The sequence below is a fragment of the Rousettus aegyptiacus genome, unplaced genomic scaffold (assembly GCF_014176215.1).
Source record: "Rousettus aegyptiacus isolate mRouAeg1 unplaced genomic scaffold, mRouAeg1.p scaffold_m13_p_12, whole genome shotgun sequence".
In the NCBI taxonomy this organism is placed as follows: Eukaryota; Metazoa; Chordata; class Mammalia; order Chiroptera; family Pteropodidae; genus Rousettus; species Rousettus aegyptiacus.
The window spans coordinates 74,923,866-74,951,671 of NW_023416287.1; the positions used below are offsets into that span (position 1 = coordinate 74,923,866).

Sequence of the window (27,806 nt, forward strand, 5' to 3'; positions counted from 1 at the left end):
TATTGACCAAGAAGTCTTATAATAAACTTATACAGCAGAAGAAAACCATAAAAATCCTAGACACTGAGTCACAGAGAGGATATAAAAATGACCATGAACAAAATAAAAAAAGTCTAAGAGCTGAAGAGATTACAGAGATGATATAACTACAGCATGAGTCTCCACTATGACACTGGGACAGGTGGCATCCACTCAACCTTAACACAGAAATTTTAGCACAAAGCAACAACTTTGCGTTCAGAAAGCTCCAGGGGAAAGTTTTTCTATACATCTTTCCTCCACTTAATTTTCATCTACCAAATATTTTAACAAAGAATAAACTCAGTTAATCGATGGCTCTCTTTTAAGACCTACAAGATAGCTATCACATATTCTCTTCTGGCTTAACGGCTTTAGTTCTTAGGTCCATTCACCCATCATGCTACCGTTTCCACCATTCACCACTCTGTTCCCCAATTTACATCTCAAACCACTTAAATAATCATGACCTATTTAGACACTGAAAACCTTCTAAAGCTAGTTTGCATTATGATATGAAGATCTTGTCTAGCTGTTATTCTGTAGTATCTCAAAAATATGGACTACATTCATTTATTAATACCCTCCTTGGGGATCAGCACTGACTAAAATGGTCTAAATGAAAGTTATCCAACCTAAAGTTCAGCCAAACTGGCATGTACGTGTACCCTAGACACTGTACTTCTTTTATTAATGCTGTGTAAGAACAAATGAACTTAAGTGATAAACTCTTTAAACCATTAAGTGAATTCTGACATTTCAAAGAGTTTCTATTAGGAATGGCTATTAATTTATTAAATGCCTTTCCAGTATCTATTAAGATGACTAGGGAGTTGCCCTTATGACAAGATCCATTTTATCCATGTACTTCCTAATAATAAAGCATTTTAATACATTATTAAATGATTTCCTAAGATTGAATTCAGAATTTTGATTGATCTTTCTAACATTAGCCTGTTTCACATGGGTTTTTCTGTATGGCTGTTAATGTATAAACCTAGTTTGGGTACTAAGAGCTATGCTGACTTAATGGAATAAGCTGGGTGGCTGCAATTCATAGTCATTTTAAAGCACAGTTTTCATGTATTGCTGGTTTAGTCAAAATTTCCACCCTATATTTATGATGTCAGTTTTTGTTTTCTTTTTAACCTAGATGAGGAGCCTTACGTCTATCTCTATGGTAGCTGGCCATGGTGTGAACTATTCTTATTGTCCTGCATGTTGAAGCCATTTCAAATTGTCACCCAAAGTACATGCCATTCATCTAGTTTTGTGTCCTCAGCAATTACTTGCAAAAATGTACTAAAGGACAGACAGGAGACCCTTATAGCATGCCACCAGAGACACCCTCCAAGACCACATCAATTTATCAGTAAGTATCATTATGCACAACCCTTTCGACCTGGCATGAATCCATCTAACTATAATGCTGTGAAACCTATGTTTTTCCAATGTTTTAAAGAATATCATTAGATAGCAAACTCTGGAAATACCACATCTAACTATTCATTCCCATGATCCTCTACTTCAGTAAACACTGCGAAATTATATTTTCATTTTTTGTTTTTTAAATTCTAAAGGTGCCAATCGAATTGTCTGAAAGGAATAATAAATGATCGGCATCCCAGAAAAAAACCTCACTTGAAATACTTTTTTCATTTTCTGTTCTATTAAAAAATCTCATTCTGATTAAATGAGTAAAAAATATATATACGCCGTTACTATGATGCATAAATCATATCTGGAAATAGAAGTACTTTAATATTGACACGTTCTCCATGAAAAGATGTAATTCTCTTGGTTTCAAAAGTAATTTTAAAGAATGTTACAAAAGTACACTGAGAGTATAATTCCGTTTACATAAAATGTCAAGAACAGGCAAATTTATAGATATAAAAAGATCAATAATTGCCTGGATCTGGGGTGTGAATGGGGATTAACTGCAAATAAACATAAGAGAAGTTTACTGGGTACTGGCAATGGTCTACAATTGAACTATGATGATGGTACAACTCTATAAACTTACTAAAATCACTGAACTGCACAACTAAATTTTATGGTATGTAAATTATGCCTCAATAAAGCCATTAGAAAAAATATATGGAGAGGCCAAAAAGACTGGAACATCAATATTGAAAGAATGTGTTCTTGTGTTGTAAAGAGAACCCTCTGCTACTTTCTTGCAGGTTCAAAAATCTCTTAAGAAATATCTATTGCTAAATACTCAAACCTGTCACCTACTATAGGTTAGCAATGGCTCCTGCCAGATAAATCCTAAAGAATACATACTAGAATGCATTTAATTTACCCACAGTTGCCTTAGAGAAGGTTAGAAAGAAGGCAATCAACCTTTATTGAAAAACTACCATGTGCCTGATACTGAGGCTAAGCTTTTTTAATATCTTACTGAAACCTGAAAAAAGTTCAGGAGGTAGACATTATTTAACCCCATTTTACAGAACAGAAAAAGAAGGCTGGAACTAGTATAAGTATTTTTCATCCAAGATCACAGAACTAGTAAGCAGTAATATCAAAATTGGAATCCACACTTGTCGGATTCCCAGTTGCACACTGCATTACTCGGGGATTCCTCCTGTTCGTCTGTGATGCCAAATTTGCTTCTTATAAATAAATAGATTGAAGAAAACTATAAAAAGCATCAAATATGAAATATTTACACATGAGAAGATTTCCACTCTCACTTCCCAAAGATGGGAATATTTTCTTCATCAAAATTTGTTCTCCTATAAACAACGTGCTCACTTGAAAATATTTTAACTGAACAAAGGCAAATGAAAACAGCCTTCTAAGATTATGCAACTCTTAGAAATATTTACAAACCCATCCCAATAGCAGTTAGTTCCAAGTGTTATAAATAATGAATTAACAAACCCTTTGGTTGGGCTGCTTTGTGTTTCTGCCATAAAGATGCACTTCCTTTTGGCAGGAGGGTCGTCCTCTTCATCAGAAGAGCTTTCTATTGTTAGGTCAATAACATCTACCTTCTTCTTGCTTGCCTCGTTGGCTACAGTCACTGAACAAGGCTTAGTGAGGACACTTGAACCTGTATGTAAGAAACAGAAGGAAAAAACTCAAAGCTGTGGAACAAACTCCAGCCATGGGAGTCTTAACTGTGCAGCATGGCCAGGAGAACACACAGCCCGTAAAAGCCACATGCTGTCCCCATGGACAGAGACTGACTCCCTAACTCCAGACATCTGTCTGTAAAATGACTACTAACCTGGGGAGACAGGGTGGGCTCTGTGCCTTGACAGAGGGTCAAAAGCCTCCTTCAGGCAGCATGATCTTAGTTATCTCCCCGGTACTGACAATAGATTTGTGCATATCCTGCTGCTCATGCTGTCTCCCCAGGTAAGCAGTCACTTTATAGACAGACATCTGGAGTTACGAAGCTGATCTCCAGCCGTGGAAAAGAGTGCGTGGCTTCACTGGCTGTGTATTCCCACAAACATGTGGCAGTATTCAGTCAGAATTAGATATTTCCATTCTAGAAAAGGAATGGTGCTCATGTCAAAGAATGTATAGGCTCTTCGTCAGAACCTGATAGAAATTTTCATGTTGAAAAGAACCCTAAGCTTCTCACTTAAGTGATTCGGACACTTAAAATTTTTCTTATCAATCATCTACTAATCACCTATGTTCTCCTTTCTGCTACGATAGTCTCATACACCATATATTTCCTCACCATTTCATAGAAAGTAGTTTATGCCCTGTAATCTATTAAGTAGAAAATGAATGCTAATTGATATGGAAAACCAACAGCAGCTAATCAACTAAATCATTATTTTTCTCAAAAATCAGGGAAAACTTGATCATTCTACACATAGGTTCTGTAACAATCACAGAAGAATGATCAATATTAACATTATTTTTTCCACTCTTCTTACTCTTAACATTTATTATTACATTGCTAGAATGTCAAAATAGTCAACACAAAACTCAAGTGCAGTGAGTGGACTAGGTTAGGTAAAAAGAAACTAAATTAATCTATGTCTTTCAATTAGTCAAACTGCCCTTAGTTCCCCTACTCAGTATGCACAGGTACAGAGAGGTGAAGGCTAAGTATCTTCCTAGGTAACCAAGACAGTGGTCAGATTCCTTTCCACAATGACATGGAAACAATTTGTTCACTTTTTTTTTAGCAACTAACCTGTGACTTCCTTCCCCAACTCTCCATTAATGGTTCAGTACCCTCCCTAATCACACCTCTACTTGAGGTTTCCCCAACACTACTCTAAAAACAATTCTGAAAACCTGTCCATAGAAATGTCATTTATAACCCTTCATTTTTAACAAATATCATACTTAAAACAATTTTAGATGATTATTTCATTTATTTTACATATGAAAACTACTATGAAAAGGCTAATAAAAAATGGTATAAACTTTAGCACATTTCTTAATAAAAATCATTTGGGGGAAATTACATATGTAATAGATGATCAAAAAAATAAAGTTAGCAAACTAAGCTTGAAATGTAGTTCTAGAGGCCAAGATTAACGATAAAGATAATGCTGCATGAGTCTCACTGCTTTGCTCTCTGCTGCCATTCTGCACATACTTTCTATTTTTGTACATGGTTGGCTGGATACTTTCATAGCTTCTTTCTTCGGTCTCATTGGACACCAAGAGCCATCTTCTTGGAATTTGATCTCATCCACATCAGAACAGTCATTGAGAATTTCCATAAAAAGCCTATAAATTAATTAAGTACATAAATGTAATAAGTAGCTTTGTTCAAAGGTGAAATTGTAACAAAGAAACACATATTACTTTAGAGATTAAAGTAATAACATTTGACTTCAGTCTGTTTTGGTATTTCAATACTTGATACTTTACCACAACTATTAGACCCCTCCTTCCTCCTAGGTTGTAGATCTTTAATGGGCAATAAAAGAGTTAAGTGACTTACTGAGTTGTCTAAAAAATTAACGGTTAAACAGAAATAGACACCTGGAGCCTCCTAGCTGAGACTGGCAGTAAAGAACAACTTTCAAAACATAAAATACGTATAAGCAAACATAGAAGTTATTACACACAAAAAAAATTTATAAGCTTATTATCACAAAATAAAGGATCATGGGATGAAGAAAAGAAGAAATAGGAATATAGAAGAAATAAAATTTTTAGAAACTCAGCACATACAAATGATGTTCTATAACCAAAATAAATCTAAAATCATCATCAGAATAGCTGGTAAAACTAACAAAACCAAAAAGCTGGTACTTTAAGGTCAATAAAATTGACAAACTTCTAGTAAGACTAAAGCTCACTCAAAAAGAAATAGATAACCTGAGGAGTACTATGCCTATTAAAGAAATTAAATTTATAGTTAAAAACTTTATCACAAAGAAAATTCCAGGCCCAAACATCTTCGATAGGCAAATCTACCAAATATTGAAAACACATAATACCACCACTTTCCAAATTATTGTATAATGCCAGCATTACTCTGATACTAAAAACCAAAGACATTACAAGAAAACAATTAACCAATATCCCTCATGAATTTAGCAAAACGAACCCAACGAAAAATAAAAAAGATAAAAAATCATAGCCAAGTGGGGTTTATCCTCAGAATGCAAGGTTAAATATCCGAAAATCAATCAATGTAAATCATATTAACAGACTAGTCACTTCAAGACAGCAAGACAAAGATATAAAAGGCATCCAAATTAAAAAGAAGTAAAACCGTCTTTACTCATAAACAACACTGTATATACAGAATATCCTACGTAATCTACAATAAAGCTACCGGAACTACAAAGTAAGTTTAGTGAGGTTTCAAGATGAGAGCAATATACTGAAAAATCAACTACATTTCTATATACTAGCAACAATCAGAAAATTTTCCAAAAAACCCACTACTATATCAAAAATATGAACTACTTTAGAGATAAATTTGACACTAGGCATACAAGACCCATATACTGAAGACTATCAAAAATTACTGAGACCGAATTAACTAAATAGATGTATCTTCTTCATGGATCAGAAGATTCAATATTGTTAGATCACCTTTAAGTGATCTATAGTTTCAATTTGATATAAACAAAATCCCAGCAGGTTTGCTTTTAACTGCAAGCCGTTTCTAATATTTGTAATGAAATGCAAAAAATCTATAACCAAAATAATTTTGAAAAAGAACAAAGTGATAAGACCCACATTACCCTGATTTCTAGACAGTATAGTATCGATATAAATAGAGACATATCAGTAGAACAGAGTCCAGAGGTAAACCATACATACATGATTGACTGATTTCTGAAATAGGTACAAAAGCAATTCAACAAAGAAAACACAATCTTTCAACAAGCATGGTAGAACAACTGCATGGCCATATGCTAAAAAACCCCTACCTTGATCCTTATCTCACGCCATATATAAAAATTAACTTGACATGGATAATAGATCTAAATGTAAAATAAAATTTTACATTTTATTAATGTAAAATGAAATGTAAAATAAAATAAAGAAAGCATAGAGGAAATCTTTGTGACACTGGGTTAGGGGGAAATGTCTTTTGATACCAAAAGCACAGTAAATAAAAGAAAATCTTAATAGACTAGACTTTATCCAAATTAAAAACTGCTATTTGAAAGACACTGTTAAGAGACTGAAATAAAATGGCAGAAAACATTTGTAAATCACATATCTGATAACAGACTTGCAACTAGGATATATAATGAACTATTAAAACTCTAATATGAAAACAAACACCCCAATTAAAATATGCGAAAGTTTAAACAGTCACTTCACCAATGATACACAGATAGTGAATGATAAATACATGAAAAGATGCTTAAAGTTATAAAGGAAATGCAAGTTAAAGCGACAATGGGGCACCACAATATACCATTAAAATGTCTAAAATTAAAAAAACTATATCAAATGTTGGTGAAAACTAACTACTCTCATATACTACTAATTAGAATATAAAAAAGTGAAACCCCTCTGGAAAAAATTGGGGAATTTCTTACAAAGCATACACCTAAGCATGTAACTGGGGATCTTACTCCTATGGATTTACCCAAGATAAATGAAAATATCAGTCCATACAAAAACTTGGGACATTAATGTTCACAGCAGCTTTATTTGCAATAGCCCCAAACCAAAACCCCATCAATGAGAGACTTGATAAACAGTGGTATATCTATACAATGAAATGCTACCTGGCAACAAAAATGAACCATGTGTATATGCATCAACATGGATGAATCTAAAATTAAGCATGCTGAATAAAATAAGCTACACAAAGAAAGCACATACTATGATTTATATAAAATTCTAGAAAATACAAACTAACCTATAGAAACAAAAAGCATATCAATGTAAAAGATTAGAAAGATAACATGAGAAAACTCTGCATATGATACGATCAATACTTTGACTATTCTGATGATTTCAAAGTCACTTAAACAGTCTTATATAGATTAAAATGTTTCAAACTGTACACTTTACATACAGGCAGTTCTTATACCCCAATAAATGTGAAAGAAATGAAAGGAAAATATGCTTTCATTAGAGATATATTTTAAAGATGTTTATTTCCCCAATTATACTAAAAACATAAGTCCAATCAAAATCCAAACAGGACTGCTTAATGTAATTTGAGAATACTTTTATTCAAGTGAATATGGCAAAACAAATTGTGATTAACAGTCCAAAAACATTCTGAAATATAGGGTCTAAGAGATATTAACACAAAACAGAAATCCAATAATTAAAATGTTTATATTGGCCCACTAATACTCTGACCAGTGGAGCAAATAGCAATTCAGAAATTAAGACTAAGGTATCTAAGGCTGTATTAAATGATGGAGGCAGTATTTTAAGTCTATGAAAAAGACTAAGAATGTTGGTGAGACAACTGACTAACAATCAGGGTAGGAGGGTGGAATGATCCTACCTTAATGGGATCATCTACTCCCTAAAATTTCTTCCCATCCCCGATATTCCTCACATAATTCAATCCTTTACCTTCATAGCACTTAACACTTAATATGCAATTCTCCCACAGTGAAAGTGCTCTGTTCACTATTTTAGACTTAGTATCTGACAAATAGCAGGTATTTATTAAGTACTGTGTTGAATAAATTCATGAAGGAATGCACCGTGGAATGAAGAACTACACAAGAAAGGGAGGGAAAAGATCAAATCTTAAAAGTACCTGAAAAAAACAAGTAAATGTTCACATAAAATGTCTGGGACTTTCTAAACATATTAAAGACAGAAATTCAAAGTGAAAGAACAGACTTGATGAAATAAAAGTTCGAAGTTTCTGAATGAGAAAAATATCACAATAAATACAATTAGAAGGCAAAAAGAGAAAATATATTTAACACATATGGACAGAGGAATTAATGTCCTCAAAATATAATGATCACTTATAAATCAGTAGGAAAACTACAATCACAGAAAAAAATGGGAGGAGATAAAGAAATATGAAGAGGCAATTTATAAAAGATTATTAATAAAACCATTAAATAGATGAAGAAATGTCTGTAATTCTTATAAGAAATAGAAATCGAATAAGATCTCTTTTCAACTAAGAAATTGGAAAAGGCATTTAAAGAATAAAATTTTAAATGATAAGACTGGTAAGAAGACTTGGAAGTAGTAGGGTTCTAATACACTACTTGCAAGAGAGCAAAATGACTTACTAGGAAAGAGTAAAACAGTTTACTCCTTCTGGGAGGAATCTTAATAGCAAATGCCTTAAAATTACATATTCTCTTTGATTCGGCATTGCAATTTCTAAAAACCTAAGGAAAAATCCATAGACATACACACATAAAAGCTTCAAAAATGTTCATATCACAATGCAACTTAAAACAGAAAAAGCAGAAGCAAACTATACAGGCAATAATAGAAAAATGTTTAAATGATCAGTAGTATACCCATAAAATAGAATATCAAGTATTTGGAAAACACACCCTAAAATATTAATGGGCAAAGGAGTATGAAATATGCAAATTATTCTCGAATGGTTCAAAAGAATTCTAAAAATAGTAATAATCATCTCCTCTCTCTACACAAACATGCACACTAAAAATGTGTACATACACATATATTAAGAGGGAATGTGATAAAACAAACATGACAGAATGTTAACAAATTGTGCACATGGGTCAAAGTTACAGGCTCCTTGTGCACTGTTGCAACTTCTCTGTAAGTTCAAAATTATTTGAAAATCATTTTAAAAAAATTTGAAAGTAAAAACCCAGTGAAGTAAAAGTTCATAGAGAGAAAAGTCAAAGTACTTTACTGCCTCATTCCTCTCTATAGTAATACTCTTTCGAAAACCTAAAATGTTATACAATTTTAAAGATCTAGAATATTTTTCACTCCATATCAAGTAAAACTCGTATGTACAGATAAGCCATTATATAAAATATAATTTCAATCTTTTTAATACATTAGTAACAAAATCATCACTATAGAATGGTTATAGCATGATTTTAATCTCTTCATTAATTATATTTTCTAAATCTCATAGTGATGCATGGATGACATATGCTATTTTCTAATAAGTGTTACTCAAAAAAAGGGTACCTCACTTAATTGGTTCATATTTTCCTTAATTCTGACATCTGCAATATGATATGAGAGAATGCTTAAGAGTTTGGACTCAAGTCAAAAAAAACTTGGGTATGAATTCCAGTTTGGAACTTACCAGCTATGTAACACAATTCTATCTACCCGATTACTCTGCATTTTTGCACAGACCCTATTTGTTCTTCAAGAGTTTTAGGTAAGCAAAATGGTACCACTAAGTGAGTGGACTTTCCCCACTTTCCTAAGGGCAATGATATATGATCTTGGGAAGCAAAAAGAAAAGAAACTACTCACCCTCTTGCCCTCAGCACAAATCATAAACAAAAGAGCCACTAACTAGTTTAAAAAGAAAACTGAATATAATTAAGTATAAAGCAGAAAACAAACACCCGGACTTTGTGCTAGAGCAGAATTTACATGAGGTTGTATTGAATGGAGACATAGCTAACATTATACTTACCCATCTAAAATTAGACTTTCATAGGCAGCTTTTTTGTCACATACAGGACAAATCCAGGTGGGCTTCTTCTCATTCATTTGCAGATAAAGGGCAGCATCAAAACACTGTAGATGTGTACAAGTCACAGCACGGCATGGGATTGTCAGCCTCATTTTCCCTAACTATAGAACAGGAAAGAGAATGTGGGAAACCATTTCAGAAAGGAGAACAAAGCCTCAAAGGGAAAAGCCGGCCATAGAAGTTTGAAGAAGTCATATAAGAAGATCAAAATGAGAAAGAAATTCAAACCAGAATTTCCATCAAGATCGCTGAATATTTTATTAGTATTCATTGACTGCCCTAGAATTTTTAAAAGACAGATTCACTTTTGGAAAATAGGTAACGTAAATTCACAGGTAGAAAAAGATAAATGAAAGCACCTCTTTCTCACCTGTTCCCCTATTTTGAGAGGACCATTGTTATTTGTCTCTTGAATGTCCTTTCATAGATGTTCTATCCATAAAGTATGCTTAAAATAACATTTCCCCACAAATAGTGGCATACATACGCATGATTCTGAACCCTCTGTCACATGATATAACTTGGTGACTGTCTCATATATATCGGTACATAAAAAGCTACCATGATATGAAGGTATCATAATTGGAATGAACTTTATGACATGAAAGATCAGAACATATGACTAAAGGTTTGCACACAGCTTATGAGCAGAGGAGGTCTGGGGTCCAAACACACATCCCTCTAGGGCCTCTGCCACCACTTCAAGGCATTAATGTCCACCCCTGCTGGGAGTGCAGACCCCTCTGGGTTTGATAACCCCAGGATCCCAATTTCTAAGCAATCACAATTTCATGTAATTCTATTCCTTTTCAATAAAGGTAAGTTAGTTTAAGTTAATGATAATTTTAAAAATAAAGCTTCAGAAAGAAATATATATGCAAACACCACTTTCCTGGGTGAGAGGAGGGCTTATAATCAGGATATTTATACTTTAGATCAATGTGGTCATATGGTATACTGTTAAGATAAATGGAATAAAGTCAGAAGACCAAAATTTTTATCCTGGTTCTACTACTAGTCATTACTGTGTGATTTGGGTTAACCAACCTTTCATTCTAAGTTTCCTTATCTGCAAAATGGGAACGACTCCCATATAGGTTTGCCAAGCAGGTGAACAAAGGAGCACACAATAGGAACTCAACAAATTATTCCCTTCTCTCTTTCTCTGACACGATCCTTTCTCCATTTAAAAAACTGTACATTTTTCACAACGGTGGCTGGTCACCAAATGCCCCCAAACTACATTATAAATTTCTGATTCTATATAAAGTCCCTCTCCTACGGAAAGGATTCCATCCACCATCCAACAGTACTGATTTTAAAGAAGCCTTCACACACACTATTCCTGACCTCTCACATCTCTTGGTACTCCAGCAGTACAAGATTATATGTGGTTAAGTATAGTCTTCTGCGTTTTCATGTGAGTTAATTTTTCTCTCTCAAACTAGATTAACTTTCTGAAACTTTCTCATCAAGTCTTCAGTATATTCTCCCACAATTAGTTCAGTACCAAACACATAGGAGGCTCTCAGAGTTGCTGACTGATTCTCCCCCATAGTCTCTATGTAAGGATATAAAATAAATATTATTGTGCAATTCAAATGTACATTACAAATTAATTAAAGACATCTCACACATTCTAACTCATCAAAGCAGAACCATCATTTGCCTTTTATTAGGTCCTAGTAATCTTATTGCTATCAGGATATCATTTATATTGATAAAAAGGAGCCGACTCTCTCTATATGTTTATTATTAGCAGTGGATTATCTACAGCATTAACTGTGACAGATTATTCTGAACCTAAAAGTCTCTTCCCACTTCGCTACAATATCCTTTTAGGTCTCTCCTTGCTTAGTCACTGCCTGAAGAATGTTTGCATTCCCTGAAATAATAATGTTTAATCATGAAGATTCCTGAATAGCAAAATGACAAAAGTTCAAAATTCTAATATAGCATTCATTTCCACACTTACTAATTATGGGATAATTAGTAATTTATAAAAAGTACAACATCCCAGAATATTTTATTGCTTTACTTACTGGGCACATCAAGGATACCCGAAGGCTAGTTGTAGCAATTTCACTATCGGGATCTGCAGTAAGTTTTTCTTTAACTTTGAAAAAGAAGGAAAAATAATAATTTTTAAAAAACCTACTTAATTGTGACATGTGACAGAATTATAGAAATAAATTATCATCTTAAAGTTTCTGACACACTTTGAATAGGTCAAGAAACTATAAAAACAAACAAAAAAAGATGTAAGTACTAATGTACTGAAAACACAACCATACTTCTATTATTAGGTTAAAGAACTACAAACTTGCAAACTTAGATCACATGTTCAATTGAATTTTTAAAGTAAAATGGCAGGAAAGGAAGAGTTTCAAAACAGAAAGCTAAGACTTAAGAACAAAACGATTAGGAAAGGAACCTGGAAAGCTGCAGCAGTACTCCAAGTTTCAGTGCTGCTCTAACATACATTCTTGACTGTTTTTATTAGGGAGTACTGGTTGTTTCCAACAATTACTAAATTTGCAAACAAAAAAGGTAAAATATTCTTACACTTCCTTTGAACACGGAAAACTACTATGTGGTAATGTATCTGTGATTTCATTTACCAGGTAATATATACAAGTTAATAAACGTATGCATTGCCCTCGCATGTCTAATTCTCAACACCACTATAGGGAGAATGGAACTGGAGACAGTGGAACTAGAGCTGAGCAAGAAAAATTAGGGAAGATCTTCCATGGCTTTCAGCTCTAGGCAGAAAGATCGATACTGTTCTGTTTGAGGAGATGAGAAATGTTTTGAGTTATAAGAAACAGAATACCATTTCAAAAGCCCTACTTGGCTCCCTTTTCAACCTACAGATCTTTTTCTCCTTTCTGGTTCATTCAGTGGTATGGGAGGTAAATGGGGGGGGGGGGATAATATTCCCTTTCCCAGAAAAATGTCTTGTTCAATTAAATTCAGTTACTGAACTGAATTATTTAGTTTGGGTTAGACTTTTTTCTCTACCTGCTACACATTATGAAAACAAAGTACAAAATAAAACATCTCAGAAGGCAAATATTATTGTTGGTGGTTACCATCATTTCTTTGGCTTAAAAGAGCTTCTTATTATTTATAACTTTTTAAAACGTACGTTCTAGTAAACATGGGATGTTCTGAAAACTTACATTTCTATTCTCAAGTCAACGTATTTATCAAAACTACCATCGACCTGATGTTTTCATGAAAAGGCCAAAAATCAGACTAGTTGGAATTTAAAACTGATTCTCCGGGGACTGGTTTCTAAGAATGGTTTTTTCAATTTATAGGGCTGCATTGAGTATTTTTAACTTAAAACACATTTTGGGTTTCTAATATTTGTCCCCAAATTATTTGATATATATGTGAGGCTCTCCCCGCCCCCTCATTAAAGCTTCTCATATGTTCAAGTCTTACAAACATTACTTACTTAGTGCTCTGGAATGATCAGGGTTTCTAATACCTTTCATTTTTAATCTCTGTAATAACATGGCTGATGTGAGCTGTCGTACAAGATATACAGACATGGAGTAATTCTACAAAGAAAGATAATCTGTATTAAAGACAAGAGATAATAGTCTCTTTATTTACATAAAATACTTATCTAAGAATCTCTGATTTCTAAAAATTAACATTCAAAATAACTTCAATAGGAAAATCTATGACTGCTAAGGGAACAAATTAACTCAGCTCCTTTAGGGAAGATAAAAGCTCTATCATATTAAAGAAATTTCTCAATCACTTATCACTTTAAAACATCTATGTGAAAGACAACACAGTTTAGATCAGTGGTTTTCAAACTGCATTTCCGATTTAGCAAAACCAGTACCTTAGGGACCATCATGGTGTGAATGAGATGTACCCTCCTACGCCTAATTCTAACTGGAACTGTTCTGTTTTTACATAATGGGCTCTCATAATATTTTCATTGAAAAATGGGTTCCACTGCAGAAAAAAAGTTCAAATGCCAGGTTTTCAATGTTTACAATCCTTTATTCAAAAAATCTGAAATAATCATTTAGAAAAGATACTCTTCTGTTTAAATTCCTCTCACTAAGCATTAATACTTGCTCATTTAATAATGTCCCTTACATTTGTATACAACACCCATTCTCAAGATTTTACTTATTCTTTACAGTAACTAGGCCTCAGGGAATTAAGCAACTCTGCCAAATTCAAACAATGGCTAACTTGAGACTAAGCCAAGATTTTCTGAATCCTTATCCAACACTTTATCACTGCACATTCAGTTCATGCAAGTCAAAAATATTAGAAATCAGTACCCTATGAAAATAATAAGCTATAGTAAAAATTCAGAAATGAGAGCTCAAGAGATCATTAAAGAAATAGTAATATTTTTAGTCCAAAAATTAATACAAAAATACTCTTCTTCAGGTCCAGCTCTGCAATTACCTTGGCAATAAAACCAAAAACTTCCTGCTACGAACATATGACTCAACTTCTTTATCCATAAAATAAATTTTTTCCTATGAAATAGCAACATTAAAAAGTTTATGTTCAGAAATTAACTGAAATCGTTTGCCATTCTATTATTTCAGTGATATGAACGAGTAGTTCTAAAATGGAAATCCCTTGTTGTATTAATCACTATAACTGACACAATGCATTTTGAGATTCAGAATCAGCGGAATGCCAACTTCATCAACCTAAAGTTATAGAGAAAATAATAAAATTCTAAGTAAATATTCTGAAGTATCAGGTGTTTATGTAAAGACTAGCACAGATTATTGCTCATCACAACATGAATACATTCAACTATTTTCCCCAAAGCTCGATAAAGCTTTTTTGCTCCTTTTCATAAATATATAACATCACTCAAAAGTTTCCCGTTTTTAACATACTACTTAAACACAACTGTGATTAAACCACTACCTTAAGAAATATTGTTATTATAATTATTTCCTTTCTAGGAAAATAAAGAGATGATACTCGGGAAACCTTAAAAGTTTTAACCTTAAGAATCTCCATACTTCTTTCTACCTGATTTGGAAATTACTTTTTAGAGATTATAATCAGAAAATGGAACAAGCTGGGGAGAGAATCTTTACCTTTCCAATTTCTGATGCCCAAGAAATGGAAATCTGGTTTGGCACAGCTGAAGATAACCTAACTAAAGATGTTATATTCAAAGGACGTCCAGGGCGCTTCTGTTCAATCCCATTTTTAGGTGGTGGTGCGTAGCCCTATAACCATAAGAAAGAAAAACAATTTTAAATTCTCTGTAGACAACCAAACATTTCCTCCAAGGTACAGAAGATCCTGCCTAATCTGTTATACTATTTTTATTTTATCCTGGAAATCACATAGTCCTCACCTTAAGGTCCTCAATCCAAAAGAGAAACATGACCTTTTAAAATAGTTTTATTTCACAAGTTCAGAAAAGTACCAGAAAAAAATTTATGTTCCACTTTTAAAATTAAAGATGCTGACATCTCGCCATTTTAGCGATGAGTCTTCTTCCTTTTTGTAAACAATAAAATTGCACCTCTTTGTACTGCTTTATCTTAAGGAGCTCCCATTCGAAATGGGAAAGAAGGAAAATAAGCTTTGGGAATTAAAAAGAGAATTAATGAATATCAAAGGAATTATTACAATCTTGTGAGTGATAAAAATGTTCTTCACTGCCCTCTTTCCAAGCAAAATAGAGATTATAATCTTTAAAACAGGGTCAAGTTAACAAATAAGAATAATCAGCATTTCAATTGGCATTAAATTAGCTTGATGGCTATAGTAATACTGCTATTTGTGCTTTATTCTACTTTTGCTAGTCATTAAGTATTTGTTTTAAATAGCAAGTGTACTCATATATAATTCACAGTACATCCAATTCTCAAGCACAAGACTTTTCAGTTTATGATTTTCAAAACCAAAATAATATATTTTTCAGAAAATTAAAATTTCTACGTTGTGAAAACATCTACGTACTTAAAAGTAGATACCTTGTTTTACTAAATAGGATGCCATTGATGTAATTTAACTATTACCACTAAGAAGGAAAAAACAGTAAGTTAATGATACAACCTGGTGTATCATTACTTATTGCTATATACATAGCAAGGAAATATAAGCAAAATGAATCGCCCAACATATTTCTTTTGGATATACATTAGAGTCTTCTGAATTATTTTTCACTCAGTCATCAATGCATATGTTTTCCACATGATACTCTCCTGCATGCCACACCAAGAGCTCCAGAGATAAAAGTATTCTATATATTTACTTTATTTCAATATAAAATGATATTCTACTCCACTAACATCTCTCAGATTTCCCTGCAAGTCACTGACACCCTTAAATTAACTGCTTGTGTTAATGCTGATATACTCCGGGTCTCATGAGAATATACTGATCAAATGTTTTCAGGCAACAGCCAGGATTCATGAACCTTTCTCAAAATGTTCTTAAGTCATTTGTTGAATGAAAAACCGAGGGAGAGCAGCTAACCAGTCATGCCATGGGAATGACATTAAGGTTGTACAAGTGCAGATAACAACAATACATGACAGATGCCACCTGGACATCAGCGATTTTAAGATAGCTCTAGATTTCAGGGATGTTAAAAATACACACCTTAGAAGAAAATGAAATACCATATTGGTGGTATTACACACCAGAGCTAAAGAACACATTCTGTCTATTACAACTAGGGAACATCCTTCACTGCCTCATAGGAGGCCTACTTAATAATAGTAATTATTAAGTGGACATTTCACATGGTAACTTAAAATCTACAACTTACAACAAGACTCTAAAAGTCATTAAGAAGTTTGAACAGGGGAACAGAAGACAAAGAGATCTTAAATAATTTCCAGAGGAAGCTGTGTGTGTATGTGTGTAGAGGAGTTATGCCCATCTAGGATTGTTTAACTGAAATAAAACAATAAACACTTTAAAAGTCCTCTTATAAATAAAACTCTAGAAATTGGTTCAATGAGCAGTAAGTACATGGAATATCAACACCAATATTTGGATAATTCTGAATGAAACCTTTGTTTTGCCTTTGTGTGTGTGTGGTGGGGAGGGCGGATGGGGCTGAAAGATAATTCTGTCTTCTGGTACCTTAACTAAATAAAAATAGTGGCACAGGGTCTGCCAAGATGTTAACAATAACTCATGAACCAGCTAAACGGCTAAACTGTGAATGGAATATAAGACACCAAGCAACAATCTTTAAATTAGTTTGACAAGATGAGAGCAATAAGAGTGGGGGAGAATAATAATGACTGTAAGAAAGAGGTGTTAAAAAAGTCAAAATCAAGTATGGTACTAGTCTTAATCACCTTAAGAAGTTTAAATCTATCCTCTATTCCACTTGACTAGTTTGATTTCACTGGTAATTCTAAGTTATCTGTTAGCCTGTCTTCTTCCTCTGACCATCAGTGTCGCCTCCATTCAACCATCAAATTACCTGGCAATTAAGAATAGGATATAGCTGGAATTTTGTAAAATATATTTCTAATAATTTTCCAAATCTAAAGCAAAAATAAAACGAACTTCATTTGACAAGGGACCACTGGAGTAAATCTAAAAGCTTTCTATATAAAGGCTGCTGGAGAGCCACTAGAAGTCTCAACCAAATATTTCAATAAAAGATACACACAAAAAATTTTTCTATTACATCCGATGTCATCCTACATGATTTGTAATTGTCACAAAAGCTGACAGTGTTGTTCTTTTAACATTTCCCCCCAATTTTCTAATTAGCACTATTACATTAACACAACCAACCCAGATTTACTTTTTAAATTTATTATTACACAAATTTTCAAACATATACAAAAGTAGAGAACAGTAAGTACCTACTAACCAGCTTCAATAATTATCAACGTGCTGCTATCTGTGCGTTGTTTGCCTCTGGTCCCAGGACCAGCCCACCCCAAAATATAACCCACACTGATATGCATTTCGTTTTGACCCTGAATATTTAAATGCAAATTCTGGACATACCATTTACCTACAAATACATACATCTTTAATAAGACCTTAAAAAAAAAATAGTATCACAACCTTATAAAATTAACTACAATTTAAAAAAATTATCTAATATACAGTGTATATTTAAATTTCCCAACTGCCCCAAAGATGTCTTTTATCTTTTACTTATTATAGTGACATTGGTTAATGAAATCCAGTACGTTTCGAGTGTACAATCCAACAGAAAGTCACATATATATTGCATTATATGTTCACCACCCATAGTTAGATTTCTTTGTCATTACATATTTGACTTCTTTTACCCCATCTACCTCCCCTCTACCCTCTGCCCTCTAGTAACCACTAGTCTACTGTCCATGTCCATGAGTCTCTGTTTGTCATGTTTCTTTGTTGCTTTTAGATTTGTCTATCTTATTATTGAAAATTTCAAACGTATACAAAAAGAGAGAAAAAGGTATCATGAACTCCCATACACCCATTGTCTAACCTTTTAATTTATTTACTTATAATCGGTCTTTATTTACTCTACCCTACCCCCTGGTGAATAAAGGCAACTTACAGGCAAAGGAAACAGCTTCCCATTTACTTTTATACACAGACTATTGGGATAGTTATCTTCTTGAGGGCAACTTGTCTCTGCCAAGCAAAGTCTGCATTAAAATATAATAAAGAAATTATTCTTAAATAGTGTACTCAAACATGCTTACATATTTTCAAATTCATGCTATATATACATAGTTAGCAAGTATGTTATTAATGTAATAGAAAATTTCAAACTTGCCTCAGCTGAACTTGGACTGTATAATCTCGCCTACCACCTGGCAAAAAATCCCTGTTGAAATGAGAAAGAAAAAAATTAGTATTTTTATTCTTATTCCTTAAAACATTAACACTAGCCTATCAATAGTACAAGCCTTAATCAACCACTATAGAGGTGGTGGGGGAAAAAAAGGGCGTAGATGATAGAAACTCTATTTATCCCTCTGGCGACCAAATCAAAGTTGTGACAGAAACAAGGAGCAAACAGCAAGGAAAAATCGCCTGGGACCTAGATGAACAAGCCATACAACTAGAGAGAAATCTAAGAAATCACCCTGCAACGGCAGAAGGTAGGATGGGGGAAAGATGCAGGGCTGCCAGGTCCCGAGTGGTTGAGTGAGATGGAAGCTGTGGCAGTGGCAGAAGCCTCTTAAAGGGGCTGCGATCACGAGCAGACTTTCGTGGTGACAGACATGCTCACTCTGAGCACCAGTACTGGTTTGGCTGCACATGGGGCACCAGGGACTTACAGGGGAACACTGAGTTGCTGAAATGAAAGCCAACGCGGGCCTCACTCTGTACAAAAGTGCCTGCGTTTTCCACTATTCCTCCTTTGAGCCCTCCCATCTCCCAGGGTGCAGAGCAGTGCCGCCATACCTGTGATGTCATCAACTGAATAACAGAGGTCATTCTACACAGAGGATTCCCTGAAACTCTGCCTCCCCCAACTTGAGACCCTACCCTAGCCACATCCAGGTGTGTCCCCGCTTAGTCATGTGCCCCTTGCTGAGCAGGACCTAGACTCACACTGGAGGCAACTGGCCTCAGTTTCTGGTGTGGCCTATTTTGTTTTTTCTTTTACGTGAAGCAACCCTTAGCTGACCTCACAGATTGCAAGCTTACGATCCCTTTTTTTTTTTTTTTTTTTTTTTTTACACCTATAGCACCTGGTCTTCCTAGGTGGTCTCCCATCCAAGTATTAATCAGGCCTGACCCTGCTTAGCTTCCAAAATCAGATGGGATTGGGCTTGTTCAGGGTGGCATGATCATAGACTGCTGTGGCCTTTTGGGTAACTGTGAGCACAGCATCTGTGGATTGCTTGCTGAATCTTAACAGGCCGCCCCAGAGCAGCACAGACTGAGGCTAAATTTGGCCTGCAGCTAAACCCCTCTCAGGACTGTGCGACTGGACATCTACCACACAAAACCACACTAATATAGTGGGAGACTTAAGAGTTTTGCTTAATACATAGAAACAGACACAGAAAGGCAGCCAAAATGGGAAGACAAAGAAGCAGAAACCATATGAGAGAACAGAACACAGATCCAGGAATAATGGAGTCAAGCAATCTAACAGATGCAGAGTTCAAAATACTAGTTATAAAGATGCGCAATGAACTTATTGGAAGTGTACATGAATTCAGTGAGAACTTCGACAAAAAGATAAAAAGCATAAAAATTGAAATGGAAATTATAAAAGGGAACCAGTCTGAAATGAAGAACACATTATCTAAAATAAGAAGTATATTTAATGGAATAAAAAAAGTGAAGAAACAGTATCAAAAGACCTATATAGAGGTTGGGAAAGCCAAGGACACTCAATCAGAATAGCAAGAAAAAAGAAGCCAAGACTATAATAGTAATTTAAGGAGCCTATGAGACACTATTAAAGGTCAAAATATTTGCGTTATAGTGGTACCTGAAGGAAAACAAGATGTTGAGCTATTTGAAGAAATAATGATGGAAAACGTCTTTAACCCAGTGAAGGAAACAGACATAAAACCCCAGGAAGCTCAGAAAGTCCCAAAAAACAGGAACCCAAAGAGGGCTACACTAAGACACATCATAATTAAAATGCCAAAGGTTAAAATACAAAGAGAGAATCTTAAAAGGAGCAAGAGAAAAGTAGTTACCTACTTGATGTCTCAAAAGAGACTATGCAGGACAGAAGGGCTTGACAAAAAATATTTGATGTAACGAAAACCCAGGATCTACAACCAAAAATACTTTATCCAGCAAAGCTATCATTTAGAGTTGAGGGACAGATAAAGAGCTCCCCAGACAAAAAAAAAGCTAAAGAAAGTTATCAACACCAAGTCAGTATTACAGGAAATGTTGGGGGAACTTCTTTAAGAAGAAAAAAACATGTATCAAAAACAGGAATAAAGAATGGTACTGACTACATTCCTACCCAACAAGTACCTCAAATGGAAAAAAATGAAGTGCTCCAAACAAAAGACAGAGTGGCTGAATGGAGAAGTAAACAAGACCCCGACCTATGCTGCCTAGAAGAGACTCACTTCAGATTAAAAGACACACACAGACTAAAAGGAAGGGGATGGAAAAAGATATTGCCTTGATGGACCTAGACGGTATTGTGCTGAATGAAATGAGTTGGATAGAGAAAGACAAACATCACATGATTTCACATACATGTGGAATCTAAAGAACAAAATCAACAACGACGACAACAAAAGTGGAAATAAACTCATAGATACAGAGAATATTTAGAGGGATACTAGATGGGAGGAGGTTTGGGGGACAAAAAAAGGCAAAGGGATTAGGAGGTACAAATAGATTGTTGCAGGATATGGAGATGTAGACTGTGGCATGGGGAAGATGGTTAATAATGTTGGAATAAAAATGTAAGGAGGAAGAGGGGTACTAGATTTAGTGAGGCGATTGATTGCTTTGAGTTATGTGGATCTCTGATGACTGCTACACAACTGAAACTGGTAATATTATTATATGCCAACTATAATTGAAAAAAAAATCATTGAAATATACAATGTAAATGCAGGCAACTAACTGTCCATTCTATTTCAATAAAGATGGAGAAAAAAACCCCACTATAGTGATAACCCTCATTTTATTAACATTTAATCACGTCTTTATAGTAATTTTAGGGTATTTCACTCACAGAAACTTTCATAATGCAACAGATTTCAACAGGCAACAGATTTAGCTAACATGAAAAGAAGCACCCTAAGTGCTAAAAGATTTTTAATAAATGAAGTTGTTTGCTTATAATGGTTCTTGACTTTGGCTGAGCATTCTAACCACTTGCCAATTTTTTTAAAATATAAAGGCCCACTAAATATTCTTATTGTTCTGGGGTACAGTCTAAACATTAGATTTTACAGCTACTCAGGTGATTCTAATATAGAACCAGGATCATGAACTAGTGCCTAGAGTCCCATTACCTCTACATCACAGCAATACATAATTATGTATCCAACTAATATATACACATTCTGTTAGGTAAGAACCTAACAGAATCCCATATAAAATATCTTTGGCCCTGAACCTTCCAAAAACTTGCAACTCAAAAGGAATCCACAGTGAAGCAGCACTGCTACTGCTGGGGAGGCTTGTTAGAAATGCAGAGTCTCAGGCCCCACCCCAGGCCTACAGAATTAGAATCTGCATTTTTAACAAGATCCCCAGATGACATGTATGACCAGTTTAAGAAGTAGTGTCCATAGCTATTATTACAAATCTTGGACTTTGTCAGAGAGAATAACATTAGAGATTAGTCCTTTCTTAAGAATACATTCGGCCCTTACCTTGCTCTAATTGGGCCAGTCTTCTTACTGTTTCCAATTCTCTATGTTCACTAGAAGGCAGTAAAGCACAGCATGGACCAGCTTGAGTTCTATAGTACCAAGCTGTATAACCTTGTGCAAATTACTTAACCTTTCTGTGCGTCAGTTTCTACATATTAAAGATGAAAACTTACTGCACCTACCTCACGGAGCTCTTGTGATGATCAAATGTGTTAATAATACACTTAAAGTACTTGAATATAAGAAGTGCTCAACATGTGTAAGCAGCTAGCTACTATTATTGTTAACTCTGATCTGTTTCCCTTGCCAGTGGAACCCTTCGCCCTTCTCAAATATCTATTCAAATTATCCCAATATCCTAGACTACATCAACCTCTTGTGAGTAACCCATATCATTCCACTCATTCAAATCAAGAAACATTTCAGTCTGGGTGCTGGAGTTTCAAAGGTAAATAAGACACGATATTTGCTCTCAAAAGTCTTATATGCTAGTAACAGGTATATACAACTAAAATAAAATGTGCTAAATGCTATGTACATTATGAAAAATAAATGCTACAGAAAAAAGGGAAAATTTAATTCTGTCTCATCAAGTTAGAAAACAGGGTTTGTACAGCAGTGGTTCTACCTATTTCTACTTTGAGAGACACACCTCCATCAGTAACAGTGGCTTCACTAGTGCAGTGATTCTCAACAAAGGGTAAAGATCAACCAGAATCTTGTTAGATTGAGGAACATAACTTGAAAAAAAGAGAAACAAAAGATGAACCTAGAAATTTAGATGGAAGCCTGGTATAAAGGGTTCCAAAAAGCTCGCTAAAGATACTTTATTCCAATAAAACACTTTATTCCAATAAGGGAAATTAACATAAACTGGGAAATGCAATGTGCTAAATATCTTCACAAACAGTATGAGTAATGACTAGCATCTTCTGACATTCATTTTCGGTAGTTTTATTGTTCTGAGAACTTTCACATGTTGATCTCATTCATCAGATATAAGTAAGCATTTACTATATACCAGGCACTGTGACAAGCTTTAAGAATACAAAAAAGAGTCAGATGTGTTGCTTTCATTAAGAAGTTTACAAATGCAAGTAGTCAAATAAATGCAATGATACCCTAATAGAATGTAAGTACACAGTACAATATACAGTGAGAGACAAAGGATGTATTTGGGGAAATCTGGAAATGTATCACAAAAAAGGTAAGACTTAAACTGGCCCTTAACGCAGAGTAGGGAGCAAACAGAGCTGTGAAAACCTAGTCAAAGTATAGGCTGCTAGGGAAGAGTGACAGGAGATGAGATGATAAAGAAGATAAATAAAAGCAAGATGTTGAAGAGAACTGCCAGGCAATGGAGTGTTGAGTTCATGAGGTATCACTATAGGGTTTTTAGGCACAAGAGAAAAGAAACTGAATTGGCTTTAGAAGGACCAAATGGTCAACTGGAAGAACAAGGAGACCATTACAATTGTATAGGCAAAAGATGATGTCTTGAAAGCTATTTAAACATAAATATCACAGTGATATTTAGGTATAAAAACTGATAGGACTCAATGACTGACTAGAGATGGAAAGGTAGGATAAGGGAAGGGGAGCATCTAGGTCATAAGGTTGAGGCCCTAATCCAATCTGACTGGCATCCATATAAGAAAAGGAAGAGACACCAGTAATGCTCAAGCACACAGAGGAAAGGCTATGTGCATACACGCAGCAAGAAAGCAGGCGTCTGCAAGCCAGGGAGAGAGGCCTTAGGAGAAATTAAATCTGTCAGCACCTTAATCTTGGACTTCGAGCCCTTTGAAAGTGAGAAAATAAATCTCTGTTGTTTAGGCCACCCAGTCTGTGGTACTTTGTTACAGCAGCCCTAGCAGACTAACACACCAACATTGAAGAAGAAATATATTCCAAACATTCCTCTTACCTGGATATGCATATCTCTCTAACTTGCTGAGGTGTCAGAGCAAAAATAAAAAACTTCTCTTGAAATCGTTGAATACTGCTTTGAACTGGGGAGGGAAAAATAAGAATATTCAAATAACAAATCCAAAAATATTAGTACCTGCAGGTACTTTTGATAGTCTGTCAAATTCTAAAATTTTTATAGTTAAAATACTCCAAAATAAAGAAGTACTAAACTGCATTCTTCTTAGAATTATGAAAGTCAAGTCACTCTAAAGTAGTTTCAATTTTAGACATTATTCTTTTATTCTAACACAATAATTACAATACTGTAAAAATATAACACAACCCTTCGAAATTACATTTCATTCATGACTATATAGAATCATCTAATGAAAATCTGATCAAGTCAAAAACTCTGCAGGAGAACTCTATCCAAGATTCAGGTGTTTTTCAAGTTTGCTATTTTCTTTGTTGTGTTTTGTTTTTGATATTTCATATTCAATTATACTGCTCATTCATATGAAAGAAAATTTAAAAGCTTAAAACTTCTAAGCTGATAGTTATTAAGATACATAACAATTATTTGCATACAAAAGATCTTCTATTTAAAAGATTACCTAATAAAATCATCCTTAATTTTATTATTAAAAATTGTAATATATTTAATTCACAAAGAACTTCAGCAGGTATATACTGATATATTATTCAATGATGTTTAGGGCTCATTAAAACAAAACAAAAACTAATATAGAGAACTCAAGTCTTCTGCTTCCTAACAAGTACATATGTGTTACTGGCCAGTTTTCCTGGTCAGTTTTCCTGAGCATGAAGATAAACAAAATGCCAGTTGAATATCCCTTCAAATCCACCATAACGAGAAGAAATATTAACTCCTTGGGTAAAACAATCTTTTCTTTAAGCAAAGGTAGTTTATTGTAGCAGGTACATTCCTAGAAATCATGTCATAAAGTGGCTCAGATTTTCCCAGAACATTTAAAAAAGAAAGGAGAGGGATGCTGTTTATGATCAAGGCCTAAAAATGAAACAAAACTGTAAGTCATAAACATAACTAAAGGGCATGAAACACAAACACAGAACTACAATAATAAGTCTCTCCATTTCCTCAATTCCCATTCACTCTTCAACTCTTATGCAGATTTATTATTAACACATTTAATCATCACAAGAACTCCATGAGGTAGTTGCAGATTCTGGAAACTTTCCACTATCCATGGCTAAGGTCACCAATGACATCTTAACTGTCCAATTCAACAATCTATATTTGGAGATTAGAGGTAAACACACTGCATTTTCAATCTCAATGGCATGAACACTCAGTCTTCCAGCCAGAAAATTCAAATGGTCTAACACAGAAGGGAAAATGGTGCATATATTTAAAAAAGGAAAAAGAGAAAAAAAAAAAAAACTTGCACAAATAATGGAAGACTATCCCCCAGCTTTGATGGAAGGGGGTAAAGTCCTTACAGATCAAACCCCAAGCAAAATAAATACAAAGAAAACTACCTAGTCACACCAAAACTAAACTACTAAAAGGTCCTGGGTTCACACCCCAGTGGAGCCACGGTCAATGGTCTATCACCATGCCACCCTGAACAAGCCCAATGTCTGATCTCAGAAGCTAAGCAGGGTCAGGCTTGGTTAATACTTGGATGGGAATCCACCTAGGAAGACCAGGTGCTGTAGGCATAAATAATAATTAAATATATATTTATATATATATTAATTCATATATATATTTATATATGAACAAAGGCTTGACTTCTTGTTAAAAACAATGTAGGCCAGAAGTCATCTTTAAATTGGTGAAAGGAAAAAACTGTCAACTGAAAATTCAATACCCTTCAAAAACAGGGTAAAATAATGACTCTTAGATAGAGCTAAGAGAATTTGTTGAAAGTGGACTTACACTACAAGAAATGTAAAAGGAAATTATCAGAATGAAAAAAAAAACCTTCAAAACAAAAATTTCAGGAATGAGAACCACCACGAATAGTAAATAAGTGGAAAAGTTAAAATAATATGCTGTTTTTATTTCTTTTAAAAGATAACTGTAGTAGCATTGAAAGGCAGTATTTATAACACAGGTATAACTAAGACATAACAAGAGCTAGGATAAATAAGTATATGAAATTATCTACCCAACAGCTGCAATTCTTACTTTATTTTGATAACCTTAATTAACATAAATCTCCAGAGACAGATCCACTTTCGGTGTACCCAAAATGTCAGGTACCTACACCTGCGAAGCTGTGTGTAAGATCTTCAGTGAATTCACCAGCACAAATACCAGTATTTGAGGTCCTGTCTGACTGGGGTCAACCTACCCAGAAAAGCACCCATAAATCATGAACTTTCTTGAAACTACAATGCTTCCATAGTCAATATATGCCACCATTTATGTACAATTTACAGAACTTGCAGCTTAATGTTAATAGTTTATATCATCATAGATATCTTTGCTGTACCTTTTATTTTTCTAAAAGTTTTGGCTTTATCAATTATTTGCTGACAAATTTTCAGTCCAAAATATAATCCCAAATAATCATACCATTTCTATGAAAAAATGGATCTGTCGCATCACTATGTGCCATAACTAAATTCCAAGAATTTATAGAAAAATAGTGCATATGGTAATAAAATCTAATATGTATTAATACTTACTGATAGTTTTTAGGTAGGACAATTTTATGACAGAACAGTAGCCAAAAGCTCACTAAGTTCACTGTAAGGTAAGTCTATTAGCTAGACTTTCATTTTGATTCAGATGAGGAAAAAGAATGGCAGGATATAAAGTAGAAGCATGCAGGTTTTGTGGTGTTTGTCCCCATTAGTTAGTTTCTCTAACACAGAACCAGAAAACCAATTCTACATAGATCCAATGAATGCTTTTTATGTTAGCTGCAGCAAATGAAAAGGAAAAAGACCATGGCTCAGGGAAGGACATGAATTGGATATGACTTCATTAAACTCCTTCCTTTTTCAATAATCCTTCATAATGTAGATTTTATTTTTCAAAGATAGCTGCAACATCTCCCATCATGCCCTTCTTATAATGTAATCTTGATACTCTTCCAATTAAGTAGTGGGGTCTGTATCATGCTCCCTTTGAACCTGAATAGCACTTTGTGACTGCTTCAATCAGTAGCATATGGTATAAGTGATGCTATACAACCTGCAAGGCTGGATCATAAAAGCACCATGCACTTCTTTCTTGCTCTCTGGGGACACTCACTCTCAGAATCCAGCTTTCATGTTATAAAGAAGCCCAAACTAGACCACATGAAAAAAGTCATATGTTGGTATTCCAGCTAACAGCCATGCTGAGTCCAAGCCAATAGGTAACATAGCCACCACATATGTTGAATGAAGATGCCTCCAGATGATCCCAGCTTCTAGCCATTAAGTCACCCCTAGCCTTTTTATCTTCTCAGCTAAGATCCCAA

At 34.4% G+C, this 27,806-nt stretch overlaps 1 protein-coding gene and 1 pseudogene across 6 annotated transcripts in view; both read right to left on the reverse strand.

Annotated features, from left to right (window-relative positions):
- Nucleotides 1-27,806, reverse strand: part of PIAS2 (protein inhibitor of activated STAT 2) — a 73,026-nt gene that overhangs the window by 14,654 nt on the left and 30,566 nt on the right. For all 6 annotated transcript variants that reach the window (XM_016148428.2, XM_016148422.2, XM_016148423.2 and 3 more), the window contains exons 3-11: nt 24,362-24,446; nt 18,891-18,941; nt 18,669-18,759; nt 15,223-15,357; nt 13,584-13,689; nt 12,160-12,233; nt 10,058-10,218; nt 4,601-4,734; nt 2,911-3,082 (exon numbers count right to left, since the gene is read on the reverse strand). In XM_016148428.2, the coding sequence (XP_016003914.1) occupies nt 2,911-3,082; nt 4,601-4,734; nt 10,058-10,218; nt 12,160-12,233; nt 13,584-13,689; nt 15,223-15,357; nt 18,669-18,759; nt 18,891-18,941; nt 24,362-24,446 (1,009 nt within the window). The remainder of the gene's footprint in view (nt 1-2,910; nt 3,083-4,600; nt 4,735-10,057; nt 10,219-12,159; nt 12,234-13,583; nt 13,690-15,222; nt 15,358-18,668; nt 18,760-18,890; nt 18,942-24,361; nt 24,447-27,806) is intronic.
- LOC118610366 lies at nt 19,804-19,922 on the reverse strand (annotated as a pseudogene).